Source organism: Typopeltis vanoorti, chromosome 13 (assembly GCF_054136105.1).
Source record: "Typopeltis vanoorti isolate ZY-2024b chromosome 13, IOZ_Tvanoo_1.0, whole genome shotgun sequence".
NCBI lineage: Eukaryota > Metazoa > Arthropoda > Arachnida > Uropygi > Thelyphonidae > Typopeltis > Typopeltis vanoorti.
Genome location: NC_143561.1, coordinates 60432814 through 60452802, shown reverse-complemented (window position 1 = coordinate 60452802; position 19989 = coordinate 60432814). Strand labels below are relative to the sequence as shown.

Here is a 19989-nt window from a genome sequence, read left to right as displayed (position 1 = left end):
AGTTTGGTTTAACACGTGTTATGTAAAGGTTTGTGATATTCAACAGTAAATTGTATCTGAGAGATACCCAAACTCCGATGTCAATATAGTAATGGTTTAGTTTATTTATTTATTTACCGTTGAAAATGGTTGGGAAAATATATCGATTGAATAATCCATCAGATGTTTGAAATGTTTTTTTTTTTTAAGTTTTATTGCATTTTAGCACATATTAGTAATGAATGTCTCTCAGATACACGCGACCTACGCTGCAATTTTTCGACTGCAACTTCCGTAGGGTCAAAGAGCTCCCTAGGATTTTTTTTTTTTGCTTCATTAGCTGATTGCCACTTATATTTCACTTTTGCTACCCTTACTAGCCAAGTCACCCTCCTTACCTGTTCTTTGTAATCCTCATGAAATTTATTATTATCACTCATCTTATGTCTCTTCCATAATGCCTTTTTTCCTCTGTATAGCATACTTTATATTTTCATTCATCCATTTCACACCTATCTCATTTAAACTTCTGACCTTTGGCATACATTTAAACATTGCTCCTCCTGGAGTTCTTGAAAATCACCCAAGCAGCATTAATCTCCTTTCCACCCAATTCCTCATTCCATGCTGCACCTGCAAGCTGTCACCTGATCTTCTCATCATCACCAGCTTTGTAGTTCCACAAATACCCTTTCCTCACAGAAGTCTTCACATGGCTGGCAACCAGCCAGGTAATCAGTAATCACTTCATGGTCACTCTTACCAAATGGAGGATGATTAGACACCTCATTTATAATAACATCCTCTGATAAGATGATCAAATCCAAGACTCTTAATCCTCATGTGGCTCCTGTCGCATACTGCCAGACGTAGTTGTCCCTCAGAAACTCGAGAAATTCATTTTCTTTACTTCCAGTTGCTATCTCATCATTTCAGTCTATATTACCATAATTAAAATCACCCAAAATGATCACCCTTTTCTTGTTTACTTGGCTAATTTGATTATATATGTCATGGTCACTATCATCCACATCCCCCTCAAGAGCTCACTTTGGTGAGTGCAGGAGTGGCAAACCAGAGGTACCTGATGCTAGACCATGCCTTATTTCATGTAATATGCATTTGTTATATTATCTGTAGGCTGGTTCCTACTCTTCTTTCTTTCCTTCTTGCTCCTCTCCCCCCAATCTTTTGTATTTTACTTTTCTTCATCTCTTGCAGTTTGTTTAGCCTTACCTAGTAAGCTAACCCTTTCTGTCTGAATGATTCCAATTGGAATCACTAACTTTCTGGGCTTTCATAGCCCATATTATGTGGCAATTGATTCCAATTGGTATCGTACGTCGTAGTTCCATTTTTTTGCCAACAACCGATTGCAGCTGTCTGGAAAATACTTGATACTCTTACTTTTTTAGACCTAAAGACAAAATAAATAGAAAGAAAAATTTTTTTCACTTAGAAAAAAAATTCAGGTCAGAAAAGGGCTAAACAAACACAGAAGAAAATGACAAACCACTTCTATATATGTTTTGCCAAGAAAATCTTATAAACAGAGGCTTAAGTTATTGTGCTACAGTGCTGAAAGATGGGACACCCAGGTCGGAAGGCACTGAAATAGCTAATGGGGAAGAGCAGAGAGGAACTTCCAATGAAGTTAACAAGAATGATGAAGCTAAATCAAAGCTTTCTGGAAGTTCAACTTCTGATAGTGTTCATCTCAGAAGAAGATGCCGCTGCTTTATTGATTTACATAAAATAGGAACATGGAATGTAAGAAACATTTATCAAGGAAAACTAGAACTGGTGAAGAAAGAAATGAGAAGAACAAGTTTAGGAATCTGTGAGCTGAAATGGACAGGAATGAGTCACTTTGATACCAATGATTTTATGATGTCTTATTCTGGACATGAAAACCTTCAAAGAAATGGAGTAGCATCCACAGTTATAAGAGAATATAAAAAATACATTTTTGGTTATGATCCAATGTCCGATAGAATAATTCTAATCAGAATAAAGGCATACCCAGTGAACATTATACACCCACTACAGATTCAAATGAAGATGAGGTAGAATTTTACAGCAGCTTACAACAAGTAGTATACCATATTGATAAAACAGATTTTCTCTTGATATTAGGTGATTGGAATGCAGCAGGAGAAAGGATGTTAGTTTTTATGTTGAGAACAGTTGCTTTATTGCAAAAACTTGCATCCAACAACATAAAAGATTGTACACATAGATTTCACCTAATGGAGAATACAGAAATCAGATAGATTATATTGTAGCATAAACTAGCATAGCAGAAACTAAGGAAGATATGGAGCAGTTGATTCTATTGGTTAAGACAAAAAGTAACTAAGCCAGGCTTAATTTAAACATCAGCAAAACAAAAGTGATGGCTTCTGGCAATTTAAATTAATTTATAGTAGAGGAAGATAAAATAGAAATCCTTGAAAGTTATGATTTACTGCGGTCCAGAATCAGAAATGATGGCAAATGTGCAGATGAAATTAAAAGCTGGATTATTAAGAAAGCGAATTGATTCATTTGGCCTATAGGTGTGGAGGAGACTATTAAGAATCTCATGGACCGCAAGAATGACCAATAAGAAGGTTTTAGAAAATATAAAGACAGAATGCTCCTTGGAGGCGATGATTGCTAATCAGAAGTTTATGTACTTTGGTCATATTATGTAAGCTAATGAATCATTGGAGAAGGCAATTATGTTGGGGAAGATTGAGGGAATGAGAAAAAGACCACAAAAGAACTTGCCAACTTGAACTTACAATTAACGAAAGAATGGACAAGGGGCCGAGTGGAATGCAGCCTTCGTTGACAGGATCACCAAGAGTCGAAAACAGCTGGTTTTCGACTCTTGGTGATCCTGGTAAATAGCTGGTAAACTATCCACATCACCAGCTCCACAGCAATATCCAACTAAGTATTTCATTCTATTCACTTCTATTTCACGTCATGCCACTGTCACTATTTCTCTCTTGCATATCTACCTTGTATGGACATAACGTTTTCTATTATCAATAGCACTCTACCTCCCTTTTTTCTATCTTTGCAAAACACCATAGCCTTCTATCTATTCCTGTAAGGATGTCATCCTCATCCAAACATTATTATTATTTGACACCTCCAGGGAGGGCACCTGCTCTACAGCTCGGTCTCCACCAATGCCATCTACCGCCACCCACCACCAGTTTTTCCACAGACAATCACAAACATCCATGCCTAGGGCAGGATTCAAACCCACAGCCTTTTGATTGGAGAGCGGATATATTATTATTACCCAAGACCTCATGGAGTCAAAGACTCATCTAGGATATGCTAAGCACTTGGCCGGCCAGGCTGGCAAAAATGCCAGCAGCACTCTCCCAAGTACTGGCCCAACGATGCTTAACTTTGCTGATCAGACAAAAACCGGTGTATTCAGTGTAGTATATTTTAAACATGTCTCACTTATTCCAATAATTTATGGGTAAACAAACTCAATCAATGCAACTTTCATTTGCCTTGTTTCTTATACTTCTAGCATTTGTATACAAACATAACAGCTCATTCCTGGATCTATAACAAGTTTTACCAATACCACTCATTAGATGCGACTTCATACTTTCCTCAAGTCATTTCTTTTTATCCTTACTCATTCTAGAACATTCTTCAAATCCAATTGTTTTCCCTGCACACACACACACAGACATCCTCTGAAGCCATTAACCTTTCTCATGTGCCATGTTCCCCTTTTCCATGTTTGTTTTACAAACTTGTTCTCTCATTCTCTCTCTCTATACTCATGCTACCCACTTCTTCATTCATTAGCACCACTTCAATCTCTCTTTCCTTACTCTCCAGCTCTTTCACATCACTTCTTACTTGTTCAGATTCATTCTCTGCACTCATTACTCTCCCCCGACAGCAGCAGTCTCTCCAAATAACTCACCAAAACCATTCAAATGTAGTCCATCACTCTTATACAGTTTAATTTTTCCTTCAAACTCATTCTGCACATTAACACTTTTTTCTCCCCACATATTTTTGCTAACATATCATTCACAATAATGTTACACAGTAAATAAGTTAGCTCAAAATAAAACTGAAAAAGTATGGTGAAATGGATTAGGTACAAAAGCAATGGAAACGACAGTAGAATAGTGTTGAGTTTGGTGATAATTCAGAGAATGTAATTATGGATGAGGTATCAACTCTTCCAATATTCAGGATGTGGCACACACTACAAAAACCTCAAACTATCCAATATTAAAATAGATCTAAGATCTCAATCATATGAAACAGGGTCTAGAGCAACTCACAAAGAGATTTTAACATTTAACTTAGTAATATTTATCAGATATTATTTAATATTTATAACATTTCCATTTTTTTATGCACATTATTAGCTAAATAAAAATCTATTTTATTACTGAAATAAGAGCCAACAGGCTTCACTTCTGCAAAGTAAAATTATTCAAAATTAAGTGGATATTGAATACCATATTATTTCTTAGCAAATAAGAAACTCAAAGACAGGAAATCTAATCTAAGAGTTTCATGCCGGATATAGAAAACTATAAAGTTTGGCAAGTCCAAGCGTAAGCCAACATCTGGTAGTGCAATGTTAGGGCGACCCGTAGTAAAAGTGGAGTAAACTCAGATCACTGTCCTTAGTATTTTCCCATAATGAAAAAAACAACAGCTCTTGAGAGATATATTACTGTTCTACATTATGAAATGTACTACACTACCCAGACCGGTTTCGACCTTTTTTGAGGTCTCATCAGTGAGTAGGTAGACCTAGATGTAATACTAAGGTTTCAATAGTCAGAACTTATTTCTTTACTATACGAGTTGCCAAAAGGTGCACAAATACAATTACTGAAATAAGAGCCAACAGGCTTCACTTCTAAACCTGGTTTTACTCCATTTTTTCCAAGTAAGCAAACAGACAAAATGTCAAGTTTGCACCTGCAATTGATGCAAGACTAGCTGATCCCACAGGTAGTGCAAGACCAAGGCAACTCGTGGTAAAGGTGGAGCAAGCTCTGATCACTAATCTTAATATTTACCCTTAATGCCAAAACACATCTCCAAGAAGGGGATGTATGATGTTTTGTATTAAAGGCAAGGGGCCCACGTGGGTAGTGGCCCCTTGCCTTTAATACAAAACATCATACATCCCCTTCTTGGAGATGTGTTTTGGCATTAAGGGTAAATATTAAGATTAGTGATCAGAGCTTGCTCCACCTTTACCACGAGTTGCCTTGGTCTTGCACTACCTGTGGGATCAGCTAGTCTTGCATCAATTGCAGGTGCAAACTTGACATTTTGTCTGTTTGCTTACTTGGAAAAAATGGAGTAAAACCAGGTTTAAAATTGCTTGGTATCTTTAACATAACTATACCCAAGTTAAAAATACTTTCTACAGGCTTCACTTCGGCAAAGTAAAATTATTCAAAATTATACTCTGCCATTTGTGTGCCTCTTTTGGCAACTCGTACAGTGAAGAAATAAGTTCTGACTATTGAAACCTTAGTATTAAATATAGGTCTACCTACTCACATGAGTTCATTTTCCTGGATGCACGAGAGGCTCTGCTTGGGGTAGGTTTTTGCCTGTCTCTGAGTCAGGCCACCGCTGAGATTATGGCTCTGTCTGGTGGTGGGTTGAGCCTGCTACTGGATAGAGCCATTGCTGAGTTCTTCTTGGTGACGGGGTGAGCCTGTCACTGAGTGAAACAATGATGAGTTGGATGGTCTTTCAGCCACTATGGAAGCGTCTAGGGATTGTCCTAATTTTTAGAGATGGCTTTACTTATTCAGTGAAACCGGTCTGGGTAGTGACCTTCTCTCATAATGTAGAACGGTAATACATCTCCTGGGAGCTGTGGTTTACATTATGGGAAAATACTAAGGACAGTGATTGGAGCTTACTCCACCATTACTACGAGTCGCCCTAGCATTGCACTACCAGATGTTGGCTTACGCTTGGACTCGCCGAAATTTATAGTTTTCTATATTCGGCATGAAACTCTTAGATTAGATTTCCTAGCATTGAGTTTCTTATTCGGCTAAGAAATAACGTGTATATTCAATATCCACTTAATTTTGAATAATCAATTTTATTTTACTGAAATCAAGAATTTTCTTTTGCTCCGATTTAATGGGGAAGGAAAACGGGTCTCCTGCAGTTGTAGTTTAATGGGAAGAAAACAATCTGCCACGTATGCACATTTTATAATGGATATACGAGCAATGTGCGAGGAGGATTTTGTATATCCACATAAGCCGACTCCCCGCCCCCATCTCGGAAAATACTCCTATCCAGAGAACCGAATGAAAATCTTAAGAAACATCACGACCGCAATCCGCCAGGCTTTAACACTTGTAAATGACTGAAGGTTTTTCACGATAACCAAACATCAAATAAACTCCTAAATAAATATGCTATGTTGCCTTAAACACAACCAATTGAATCGAAATATCCCTGAATTAGTAACAGAACCACTTCGTTTTTCCGACAGAATGCAGAGCTGTCAAAACAATATACGCCCAATTGGAAATTTCATTTAAAACAGAATCAACGAAAACCGCAATATGAAGCTGTTTCAACGCTAACTTTTTGAAGTTTGCAAAAGGGCAGGATTCCTGATAGTTTTTAACATTTAATAAATGCTTAAAATATCACTTTACCTTAACAGAAAAGGATCTTTACAGTTCAAAAATTACGGACAGTCCTCATCACGCCTTATTAAACCCACACATTTTATCTTCTCATACGCCATTATAATTCTCGTAAATTATTAACCAAAAGAACTAAAATAAACCTATTGGGATATAAGCCCAATTAAAGCCCACCTTATTCAGAACTGAAAATACAGTATCATTCTCTTATATGTTAGACTGGATAGTTTGCCATGGAGAAGTAGCTTGGCCTCGGAAACAGAGGCTAGGTTAGTATGGTATGATAGCATGATAGGTGTGATATATTTCTCTTGTCGATTTGATTGCCTTGAGAGATGTAAACGTGCTTTTTTGGTCGAAACCACTGTATCGCCTCCCTATGAGACAGGATATCTCACCTGCAGTTGAAAGTTAATATAAAGATTCTTCGCGACCAAGATGGAATTCAAACTTGAGTTTTCACAACCGAAGAAGAAGAACAGCGGTTGGAAAGACCTCATCATGAACTCTCACTAAAGCTCTGCTCTTATTGAAATTCTGTATTATTAAAATGGGCGAAAAACAGAATCTTTCACATAAAAATGATTAGCATTTATACATCTAAAGAAATAAGTTAGAAAATTACATTGCTTTTTTTTTGTTTGTTTTTTGTTCCGTTCAATGGCATCCTGGTGCCGCTTCAGATAATGTGTAATGTCACAACTGATTTAATCAGTTGTGACATTCACTTGAACTGAACCAGTCATTATAGTACAAGTCGAACAGGAAATTATCAGCAAGACTATTGTTAAGGTATATTCCGCCACTAGGCAAACACTATTTTGCCGTCCCTAAATTTAAGAATGTATGCGAAATTAAACACAAAAGAGTGTGTTTTTATAGCTGAAATACTAATCCACTATATCTATGTAGTTAATTCTCATTGTGATGATTTCTGATGACAGAGAAGTCCATTGTTTTACCCAAAATCACTTACCTGGCTACATACAGAATTCTTCTCAACCCACCTATATCCTTATGGCACTCTTATGACATGCCGCATTAAGAAATAATTCTATGTTGTGATCAGAATTGTTTGCAGAGCAAACACAGCTATAGTGGACTATCAGTGAGGGAAAGAGAACAAGGATAGTTGGAGAGTGGTATAATGCGAATATGTATTAAACAATTTTTTGATAGCCAATGTTTCTGCATCAGTATCTGCTGAATTAGTGCAGGTCGGAATGGCACCCTGCTCAAGTGGAGAAAATTGAAATTTTCCCATAAGGATTACATCATCATTAGAGCAGATGAAATGAAGAAAAACAACTATTTAAACAAAAGGAATGAACAAGTATAAAATGGTTGGTAGTTTTAGATAGGCGTTACATTAGGCTGACCATATTTCCTTGAGACAAAAACGGGACGGGGTTATGTAATATTCTGTATGCATTAAAGAGTAAGATGGTAAAAAAAATTATTACATAAACATATTGAGCTTACCATTATTCTTCGATGACAGAACCCATACAAAAATTTAGGTATATAAAGTGATTTTATGCAGTAAATTTCAGTCTTTCAACACCTTTTCACAAAACTTCCCACACTTCATCACACAATTTTGTCTTACAACTAACATAGCCCTCGTTGTCTCAACACTTATTCCTTTGACCTTAGAAATCCTTAGAGTTTTCCTTTGACCACATACTGTTCATAACGGAAAATATTCTCTCAACAGGTGATGTACTTCCTGGAAGACAAAGAATAAACTCTACAATATTACAAAAGTCTTAAAAGTCTAGGCGTTTTTCGCTCATTTCAGAAAAAATCTGCATATGTATCAGATACATGAATGTTTTCTTTATTCCATGTATCCAACTGACTCACAATTATAGATTTTATGAGGGTCTACTGATTCACAAACGATTATAGGTTATGAATAATTGACCAATATTAAAGTATATTTATAGTTTTTATTAAAAACGGGACAAAATTGACATTTTTATTAAAACGACGGGACTGCCAGGAAATATGAAAAAACGGTACTGTCCAGTTCAAAACGGTACATATGGTCAGCCTATGTTATATGGCCAAACACCAAATTGTGACTTTGTAAGATTTTATAAATCTATTAATACTACCCAATTTCTAAAAACCATCATTAACGTTTTCAAGCATATCTAATACAGAGTGTGCATCACTCTATATTTTCGTTATAAGCTTTACACTGAATCCTTAGTAGTGTCACGTAATAATAATAAAAATCAAAATAATATCAGAAGTAATTTTTTCTTGCTACTGTATTTAATCCTGCATAAGAATTTTCTCGTTCTTTTCAAATATTTTTTTACACAAGAGAGATGATTTTTTGAACAATATCCATCAGGTTATTCATCTACACTCCAATTCACTTATTACACACACAGGAAATTTGCATTGTATGCTGATATGAACAGGTATGCATTCTTTAGAACAGACCACAAATTTCGTTTTCATAGAACTTTCATCAATCTCCATTTCTACATTTTGATGTACATTTGATCAACTGTAGAAATTTCAGTGTTTTTCTTTCCATTTACTTGTAGCATCATCTTATCAATACCTTTTCAATAACCTCAGTTGCTCTTTCAACACGACTGACTTTGTCTGTGCCTTGTTTGTCATGCAGTTATTAATGCTGACTAAAAAATCTTGCATATTTTAAATCAACTCTACTAAACAACTATAGGATAAACTGAAGAGCCAAATGAGGTCAAGGGACGTTTGTCCCACAGCAGTTCAGGACCTTATTACATTCTGACAGGAAGAATGGTCCAACATTGCAACTCTTGTGGATAGTATTTCCCCTTAGATTGCTGCAGTAATTGCAGCAAAAGGAGATCCAAGATCCAACATCATGTTAAGATGGGTGCCATGGCTGCCTCTTTTTTACACTATGGTGTCTGTTGACTTCTTTCTAAGTAACGTACGTGTATGCACCTCTTAGTTGTTTAATTCGTAAGGGTTTTAGCACTAAAACCTTCGATAAAGGATATCAACAATAAACATCAAATAGACTTCTTTCCTTCAGACTGGGATTGTCAATCAAACCTACTTGACATTGACTATTGAGTTCAGAAAATTCATTCTCTTTGCAACCACACCATGTTTTCTCTTTTCTTTGTGTTATATGCAAATTGCTTTATATTTGACATCATATATATAAGAAATTATATTCTTGGTTTTAATTCTTTATTCACGTCTGAGCTACTCGTATACAGAGGCTAACGACTTCACATCAATTGCCTTAGATTGTATCCCATAATGCAAGGCACACATTCTTTCGGATGCTATGCATAATGGAAAGGACCACCACCCAGACCGGTTTCGACTTTTATCTGGGTCTCATCAGTGGGAGTCACACCGGGAAGAGATAACCAAGATTCATGTAATGCAGAAGTCATATATTTGCTGAAAGTACGGTTGATGTAACATTATTGTGTGAGGGGAGCCATAAGGCTCATAAAGTAGTTTTATTAGCAAGCGGTCCTCTCCTTTCCTCTACAGCTTATTTTTTAGAAAGCTCAAGTAATCATCCTGTTGCGACATTTAGTGAGATGAAGTTTAATGTCTTATTGATGCATATTTACCATGGTGAAATTAATATATCAGGGGATATATATACTTCCATAATTGTTAAAGACTGCAGAGGTTGCTAAAAAATAAAGATTTCTTGGAAGTTGCTAGTAAGTACTGCGATACTGTGGAGGGGGGCACACTGCAAGCAGCATAAGGTAAGATCATCAGGAAACAGGGAAACTAAATATAAATAGTCTCTTTTGCTGGCCAAAGAAAGCTGCAGACATAGATAAGTAAGAGACGACGAAGGATATCGTCAAAAAGACCTGTGATTGACTCAACTTACAACGTTACAAAAAGCTAAATGTCATGAAGAATTCAATCATCTAATTAATTGTCTGATATAGCTGATGTTAGGCAGAAGTTGTCAGGGATTAACTTTTTTAAACAGTGGTTTTCATACCACTTAGTAGAATTAAACTAGGTGAATAATTGAAAACACTATTTGACAATTCAAGTGACAGTGACAGTGACATTGATGAACTGGTGTCATTAAAGGATAATGAGTGAGACTTGCCAAGTGAGTATGGTCTTCCACATCAACCTTTCCAGTGGTCTTGACCTGATTGCTGTAGACCAACTGTTAGGTGAATCAACACATGCCAGCGTATTGTCATTTCCAGTTTCTGATGCTTCAGCCAAAAAATTGATGCCATGTTAAAAGCCTGTCTATTCTACAATTGTTGACAAATTGGGTTTTCCCAGGTCAACAGTCACATACTGAAGTAAAAGCGCAGAGAGGTTAATTGCAAGTGCTACCTACAGTTGACGACTCACCACACTCACCGAACGTGTCCATAGGGTGCACTACGAAGGAAAATATGTAAAAACCGCGTTGAATGCGGAGTTCCTGACGTTAACTTTCATGCACACGAATGTGCATGAAAACATTCAGAGGCACAACATGGATTTCCATGGCAGGACTGCAATATGCTAATTTCACATTATCAGAATCAACATGTACGGTCATTTTCAGTGGTGCAAAGAATGCATACAATGGGATGTGGTATCTTGGAAAATGTGTTTTGCAGCGACGAATCACGCCTCTCGCTTTGCCGAGCAGATGGATGGGTATTTTTGTAGCAGATGCCGGCGAACGCCTCTTACCAGAGTGCGTAAACTTAACTATGAAATTCGTAGGTGACGGTGTGATGGTATGTTCTGTTTTTCCTGGTTTGGCCCTGGACCGTTGTTTGTGGTGGCAAGAACATTAAACTTCGAGAGGTGTACGAACATTCTAGGTAATGTAATGCCTCCTCTTTCGTGGCGTTTCTAGGGAATTAACCATTGTCTCTTTCAACAAAATCATGCTGTATCTTAAGACTGCTGCTGTAACTGCGTTGTTCGTGGACAGAAATGTTCTGTTCAAACATAACTATCATCTAGGTGAAAGATCATTAATAGGCCAAAGATCATTAATCTCTTATCACAGTGAGCAATTCATAGACATGCGTAATCTTGCCTGTTGTCACTTGCCTCTGGATCCTCACCACCATTTCTTCATCAGCACAGAAGCCAAATGTCCACATCTGTGGCAGCATGCATATGTAGCTCTATTGATGTCATCAGATTACAACCATCTAATCTGATGTGCTGTTTTGGCTACCTTTGAATTCATCCTCTAAAGTTCAAATCCCTGTTCAAAATTACTTCGAAGACCCTGGCCTCATCGGTTTCGCGTAGATCAGTTTTCCATCAATAGAAAACAGTTGGAATCTCTTCTTCCCAAAGTGCATCACTTTACACTTGCCCACAACAGACCAGTAGTATGTGCAGCCAATTACCTCTGCACATACTACTAGTCTATTTAAGTCATCCAGCAGGATCTGTGCATCACCTTCATTTACCACCGCTCTTCCCAGGTTTGCATAATCAGTACACAACTGAATATTTCCCGTCAAATAATTTCCTGTCACAAATGTTCAAATTAAACAACGGATGACCAAATACTTTGATCTGAGGTATACCACTAGTCACTTCCTTCTCCTCTCCAAACTACTATTTGATATTTATCCATCAGCCCACCTAATCCAAATCACCGGATTAATATCCATTCCCCTTTTGTTCAAATTTATGCAACAGCGTTCTGAGTGGAATCCTATCAAATATTATTGTTATTATTCGTGACACTCCCAAGGAGTCTGAAGACTCATCGCGTGAGGACATCCACCGTATAACTCTCCGTCTCCACCACTACAGCGAACCTCTACAACCAATTATCCACATCAACGCCATCCACCGCCCACCACAACTAGTATTTTTTTGTCTGTAATTTGCTTGTGTTCTGAAATATCTTTGCAAAGTCTAACAGTATCTCTGAGTAGCCATTTCCCTTACCCAACTCCGTTGTCACTTTATTGTAAAAAGTAAACAAATTACTACGGCAAGACTTACCCTTCACGAAACCAAGTTGCACTTTATAAAGTATCTTATTCCTATCCGCCCAGTCATGAATTCTGTCTTTCACCAATTTCTCCAATACGCTAACTACCACTCCTTAGATGCTGATTATCTTATAATTTGCTACTTGTGTCTTATGTCTTATTATTATTGTGTTTGTTGTCCAGTCACTTCCATGGAGTTTGAAGACTCCTTGGGACCCATTTTATCCATACAATCTATCATACCTCTCATTGGATCCATTTACAGACAAAGTGCTAACAACTGATTCTGGCAACCCATTTCATTTATTCAAAGAGAGTTTAACTAAATCGTACTTACCGGGTGCGAAATTTAAGGATGTAAGTGAGAGTATTAGAGTGCAAAAACAGATTAGAGTGAAAGAATTGATAGTTGTGGCGGGTACGAATGAATTGAAAGGAGATAAATTTTTTATGAGAGAGGACTTGAAAGTATTGTTAAAGGTAGCGAAAGAAAACAGTGACAGAGTTACGATGGTGAGTCTGTTGCCACGGTACGACAGAGAGGAGTTTAGAAGGAGAGCCATAATCGCAAATGACTTTATGCGCAGGTTATGCAGACGGTATGGTGTGGAATGCGTGGAATGAGTTTGATGGGCGAAAGGATTTATACAAGATGGATGGTCTGCATTTGAATGGATTTGGTGTGCGGAGACTGGAAAAAGTGTTGCTGAATGAAGTGAAAATGGATGTGCAGATAGAACTACCAAGGCGGGGGGGGGAGTGGATATGCGGACATCAGTGAGACACTTGAGTGTAAGAATGTATATAATGTACCCGAGCTAGTACTAAAGACAAGAAATCGGAATGGGATAGTTAGAATAACGCATCAAGATAGGGTGGGACAAAGGGACCTCTGCATTTCATGTATACTAATGCCAGGAGTATTAGGAACAAGAAGGAAGAATTTTTAGCCATGATTGGCTTTTCCTGGCCACAGGTTATTGGCATTAGTGAAACATGGCTGACGGAAGATGATATAGTTGTGGGATAGAATGTGTAGGTTATAGTGTGTTTAGGAGGGACGGGAAAATAAAATGGGGGAGGAGGAGTGTTAATGATGATAGCTGATGAACTGCAGCCAAGGAGAATTGAAGTTGTATTGCAGGATAGTGAAAAGAGCTCATTTGAGACTATTTGGTGTGAGATAGAGACTGGCAGAAAAAAATATACAGTTGGGTGTTGCTATAGACCAGGTGATGGAATGGATAGTGGAGATAGTATGCATAAACAATTTGATGAAATGAATGGAAGGAGGGTAATTATTATGGGGGATTTCAACTATGGTAACACTGATTTGAAGGAGGAGAGGACACATGTGAGTGCTTGACCTGGTAATAGCATCTCAGAATTTGACTGTAATGAATATGACCATGTTGCCACCTATTGGTGAGAGTGATCATAAGGTCTTGACCTGGGAGATGGCTAAAGGTGTAGAATTATCGATTAAGACAGGGTATATGTGGAATTACTGTGCTGGCAAGTATGACAAGCTTAGGAGATTGCTTGGATCAATGCCATGGCATGTACAACTGCAAGGGCTGGATGTCGATAGAGCATGGGAAGTGGTCAAGGAGAATTTACAGGAGGTTATGGCTGATTATATACCTAGGGTCAGAACAGTAAAACAAGTAGGGATTAAATGGATGAATAACATCATTAAGCTTGAGCTGCAAAAAAAAAAAAAAAAGAAACAACTGTCGAGGGAATTTAAAGAAAGAGGCGGCCTGCAGGCACACGAACGGTATAAAGTGCAGGCCAGAAGAGTAACGAGTGTGGCAAAAAAAGCAAAAGAGGATTATGAAAGGAAACTAGCTATGCAAGCTAAAGAGAATCCCAAACAGTTCTTTCAATATGCTGCAAGCAAAAAAAAAAAAAAAAACTGTACACGGCAAAATGATTTATAGGAATGACGATAGTAAGGAGGTCACTGAATCAGTCGATATAGTGGAATTACTGAGCGAGCACTTTTCAAGATCATCCAGGTGGTGACATTGAAAAAATGAAGGAACCATTAGTTTATACGGGAAATGTGATGAATGAGGTGGGGGTGAATAGTCTATTACAGAACCTTAATGTGAATACATCTGTGGGATTGGATGGTATACCGGCACAGGTCTTACGTGAAGCAGCTAAAGAATTATCAGTGCCCTTGACCATGTTGTTTATTCTGAGTCTCGGGTCTGGTTTAGTCCCGAAGGTGTGGAAAGAGGGGAAAATAGTTCCACTGCATAAAGGAAGATCCAAGACTACTGTTGCAAATTACCGACCGATCAGCATATCAGGAGTCGTTGTCAAGGTCTTGGAGAAAGTAGTCAAGGGAAGAATACAGGAATGGATTGATAAAAATGAGATACTGTTCGGGGGACAGCATGGCTTTGTGAAGGGTAGATCATGCCTCAGTAACTTGCTCGAGTTTTATAACAGAGTGACGGCTGAACCGGATAAGGGTAATGGGTTTACAGTGATACTGCTGGACTTGGCTAAGGCATTTGGCAGGATACCACATGGAATTCTAATCCGTAAACTACAACATGGGAATGGATATAGGGTTGGTGAGATGGATAGGTGGGTGGTTGATTGAGAGATATCAGAAAGTAGTTTATTCATGAGTAGAGTCCAAAAGACGGCCTGTGACAAGTAGTGTGCTGCAGAGTACTGTTCTTGGACCACTGCTGTTTAATTTGTTCATTAACGATATAGGGAAGGATCTAAGAGGAACAATTTATTTGTTCGCTGATGATGCAAGTTGGGTAGGGCAATAGTGAGTGCAGAAGATGTCAAAATCTTGCAGTACGACTTGGATAGATTGGAGTTCTGGGCTAAGGAGAATGGAAGTCAATTTAATGTGACAAAATGTAATGTTATGCATTGTGGGGTGAAAAGATTAGCAGCAGTATACCACATTGGTGGAACTGTACTCCAGGAGATTGATGAGGCCAGGGACTTGGGAGTGTTGGTGGATAGGGAGATGAAGTTTAGGGGGAAAATTGCAAAAGTAGCTAAATCAGCTCATCAACTCACTTGATTGTTGAAAAATACTTTGACAAGCAGAGACAAGCAAGTTATTGTACCTCTGTACCGAGCCTTGATAAGACCTCATCTCGACTACTGTACCCAGATTTGGTCACCTATTTTTTTTCTTGATGGGGAGGAGGTGGAGAGGATCCAGAGGTGAGTGACCAAGATGATAGCAGGGCTATGGAATGAGAACAGGTTGAAGATTTGTGGGTTGCAGAAATTAGTTGATAGGTGGAAGAGGGGAGATATGATTGAGACATTCAAATTGCTGAAGGGTTTCTATAGGATTAATTCAGAGGATATTTTTGAGATCAGGACTGGTGTTGGGAGAACTAGGGGACACCTATGGAAGCTGGGCAAGAGTGTGGTTAGCAAGGGTGTTAGAGCTGGGTTCTTTACTCTTAGAGTGGTAAATGAGTGGAATAAGCTGCCAGAATCTGTTGTGGGTAAAATAATAATAATAATAATAATAATAACTACACTTTTACTCAACTTCCAGTGTTGACCTCTTGTTCTGTCCCCTCTAGCTAAGCACTGTAAACAGAGTCCCTGCATCAATGCATTAATCCTATAAACCTTCTTTCTGCCTGCAACGAACTAGTTTACCTCCTTTCCACAGTATTGGCCTTCCCAGTACTAAGGTGTAAAATAAACGGCTTGGTCTGGGGAGCTGAGAATTCCCTTGCATATTCTCGTGATACACTGGCCGATATACCATCTAATCCCACGGCTATGTTCGCATTGAGGTTCTTCAATCGGTCACTGTCACATACGGAGTTGAAATATCACACCCCAGATTGTACATCTTTTCAAAATGCTAACTCAGTTATTCAACTATTTGGATTGCTTTGGTTCACGGAAAATTCATCCTGGGGAATATTCATCACATGAAAATTTATTCGCGTGCACTATTCATCACGGGGAATTTCGCTGAGGAAAAAGTCATCACGCAAAAATTCATTGCAGAAAATGTTATTAGCTAGAAATTAAAATGATATTGTACTGATACCCATCTGTATATGAAAAGTAAAGGCAGCACAAGATATGCAAAATATAGTGTCACAAAATATAGTTGTTGTTGTTGTATGTATTTATGTATTATTTGTTTTGATTTTCATAATATTTTTATTCTTATAAAGTGAAAGTAATATTTTATTCATCGGCGAGTTTCCAAATTTCTGTTTCGTCTTAAAAAGTTATAAATATTCTTTCATACTTAGATACTACAGGTTGGTTCTGTTCATGGAATATTAAATTTTACAAAACAGGATGGTTTAGGGAGAAAGGGCACCATAATTAAGGATATTTATTCTTCTAACTGTTCACTATTTTCTGCGCACTTATACACTCATCCAGATTTGTGTGTGTGTGTGTGTGTGTGTGTGTGTGTGTGTGTGTGTGTGTGTGTGTGTGTGTGTGTGTGTGTGTGTGTGTGTGTGTGTGTGTGTGTGTGTGTGTGTGTGTGTGCGTGCGTGCGTGCGTGCGTGCGTGTGTGTGTGTGTGTGTGTGTGTGTCAGCGTAACTGGCAATGGGCACCGATGTTTGTAATTGTTTTCAGGTGAAAGATGAATTGCATCTACTGATATGAGACCACAGCACTGCTTATAGTGGCTTGAGAAAGTTCCATGTTTGGTCTCTGGAGAAGTTTTCCGGACCAGGCCAAAATAAATAAAAATTGCAACGAAAAGTAAATAAAATAAACAAAATGCTAGAAAAGCATTCCCTAGCCAGCCCATTGTTGTGTAGTTATTATAGTACATCAGTACTATAACTGTACAACTTCATCGGTAGTAGACATAAAAATATACTCTCCCCCCACCACCACCACCAAAAAAAAAAAAAAAAAAAAAGTGGAACAACCGTACAACGTTGCTGTGCTTTCTTTTTCTTCCTGGAAGGCGATTCATCACATCAAAAATACAAAACAACCGCTTCAGATCATTTATAATTTTTCGATAATAAGAAAAGTGATTGTTATGAATCAAAAATTTTGTGAGGTATGAGTAATTAGATGACATTGAGTTACAAAATTACTGCATCCACCTATAAAAGAAGGATTAGCATTTTTGTTCAGAATTATTCAAAAGAATGGAACTGGAAATTTCTGACTTAAACTAGGTTATAGCTTGTGGCTCTATAGTGTGACTTCTGAGAATTATTTCTTCTTAAAGACCACAGTCTTGATGAATAATCTCACGTAGCTTTCAGCCTAGTATTGTTAGGATTATTGTCTCGTATATCTAAGGATTACCGATTAGTAACCAGAAAGGATTATTATATATATTATTACAGATTTCGGATTTCAGAAATGGCAACAATCAGCAGTTGTAATAATCGACACTTAGGGGAAAGAAGAACGAAGTAAACGGTATTATACTGATATATGAAAAGGTAACAGGAAACCAATGGCCGTAGCTATACTGGTTACTATAAAAATACAAATGTAGGCGATCCAGTCACTTCCAGATAGTGTCCCTGATGAATTTTCCCTGCGATTAATTTTATCGCGATGAACTGTGTGGACACGCAACTTATTCGGTTTGCTTCTGTTACCTGCCCGCTACCAGCACTTCTTAAAGTCATTCTTCCATATACCCATCTATAAATTTATTAGTGCTTACTGAAATATACGCAAAACACGAAGAAATAATTGGCTATCAAATCTCATGCTTCCAATCACTCAAACATGCATGTAAGCATGATAAAACTGTAAAACAATAATATCTAAAAAAACAAAAATTGGTAGTAAAAAATAAGTATAAGTCTAAACACGCAGATAATATTTGCATTGAAATATGTAATACACTTAAATCAACAACATATGGTCTGTAAATGGCATACTAACACTGTTAGTATTATTTATGAATATAAATAATACTACAGTGTGCAATACCTTTTATCCATATACATAAACTCTATATGAATATGGCATTATTGATTACTAGCAGCATTGATAAGTAATACCGGAACTACCGAACAACTTTACAGCAGCTATTATAACATGCAAGCTGGTTGACAGTTAATTAATTGGTCTAAAGTTACATGCAAAAGCAGATCCCTCACATTGTCTCGAACTTGAAAAATGCTATTTAAAAATTATTTATCTGGAAGCTTCCCTTAACGATTTCAGTAATAGACTCAAGTTCACCATAGAAACAGAACATGAAAAATCCATAAATTTCCTCAATTTAACATTAATTAGCAATAACAACAAAATAGCCACAAAAATATCCCACAAACTTATACATATCGGTAACTACCTCCACTTTAACTCTTATCATCCTTACTCTATCAAAAAAGCAGTTATTCTTTCACAATTTATAAAAGCGTATAAATTTTCGAACCCAGCCATGCTTAGTGAAAACTTGGCATGCCGGTCCCAAGCCCGGATAAATGGGGGAAGGGTTAAGCGCAGGGCTAGCAAGCCAGTCTCAGAAAAAAAAAAAAAAAAAAATTTGCTATGCAAACTGAAACCTTCCAAAATGTGATACCAAATGAAGAAAATAGAACACGAACTGCTACGAACATGATGCACCTCTATGAAAGCCCTTTTGGGGAAGCAGAGATGCGGAAGAAAGTAATAGACACCTTACCAAAAGACAAGCTTAGGCCGGGATGTTGGAATGTTAGAACCATGTTTGAAACTGGGAAGACATACCAAGTTTCGAGAGTTCTAGAAAAATACAGATCAGAAATAATGGGATTAAGAGAAACGAGATGGATAGGAACTGGAAAAATCAAATTAAACTCTGGTCACTATTTAATCTACTCTGGGAACCAAAATACGAATGATCACACAAAGGGAGTTGCACTAATGATGACAAAGAAAGCTGATGGTGCACTAATGGAGTGGAACCCAATATTCGAAAGAATACTAAACGCTAGATTTAAAACAAGCAAGCAGAACATCACAATAACTGTTATATATGCACCAACAAATGATGCGATCCAGAAAGAAAAAGATAATTTTTATAACATGCTACAGAGAAGTATAGAAACAACAAATAAAAAAGATATGAAACTTATAATTGGAGCCAAGGTTGGAAATTATAATACTAATAATAAGCTGTTATGGGAAAGTATGCAGAAGGAGAAATAAATGAAAACGGAGAGTTACTTATAGACTTTTGTATGTTCAATCAGTTTGTAATAGGAGGGAGTCTCTTCCAACATTAAAAAAAAAAATACATGAGTGGACATAGATAGCACCAGCTAGAAAGACAAAGAACCAAATAGACCATGTACTTATAACAAGGAATTGGAGGAAATCACTCCTGGATGTCAAA

At 37.4% G+C, this 19989-nt stretch overlaps 2 protein-coding genes across 2 annotated transcripts in view; one reads left to right on the top strand and one right to left on the bottom strand.

The window, feature by feature from the left end:
- LOC150100207 (CKLF-like MARVEL transmembrane domain-containing protein 4) overlaps positions 1-6749 on the bottom strand; it is a 96076-nt gene extending 89327 nt beyond the window's left edge. Inside the window, exon 1 of the mRNA XM_090402751.1 lies at positions 6675-6749. The gene's annotated coding sequence lies outside the window, so the exon portion shown is untranslated. The remainder of the gene's footprint in view (positions 1-6674) is intronic.
- On the top strand, positions 1504-2049 carry LOC150100208 (protein CFDP2-like). Its single transcript, XM_090402610.1, has one exon. The coding sequence runs from the start codon at positions 1504-1506 to the stop codon at positions 2047-2049; it is 546 nt and encodes a 181-aa protein (XP_090258736.1).
- Positions 6750-19989: the final 13240 nt, after the last annotated feature.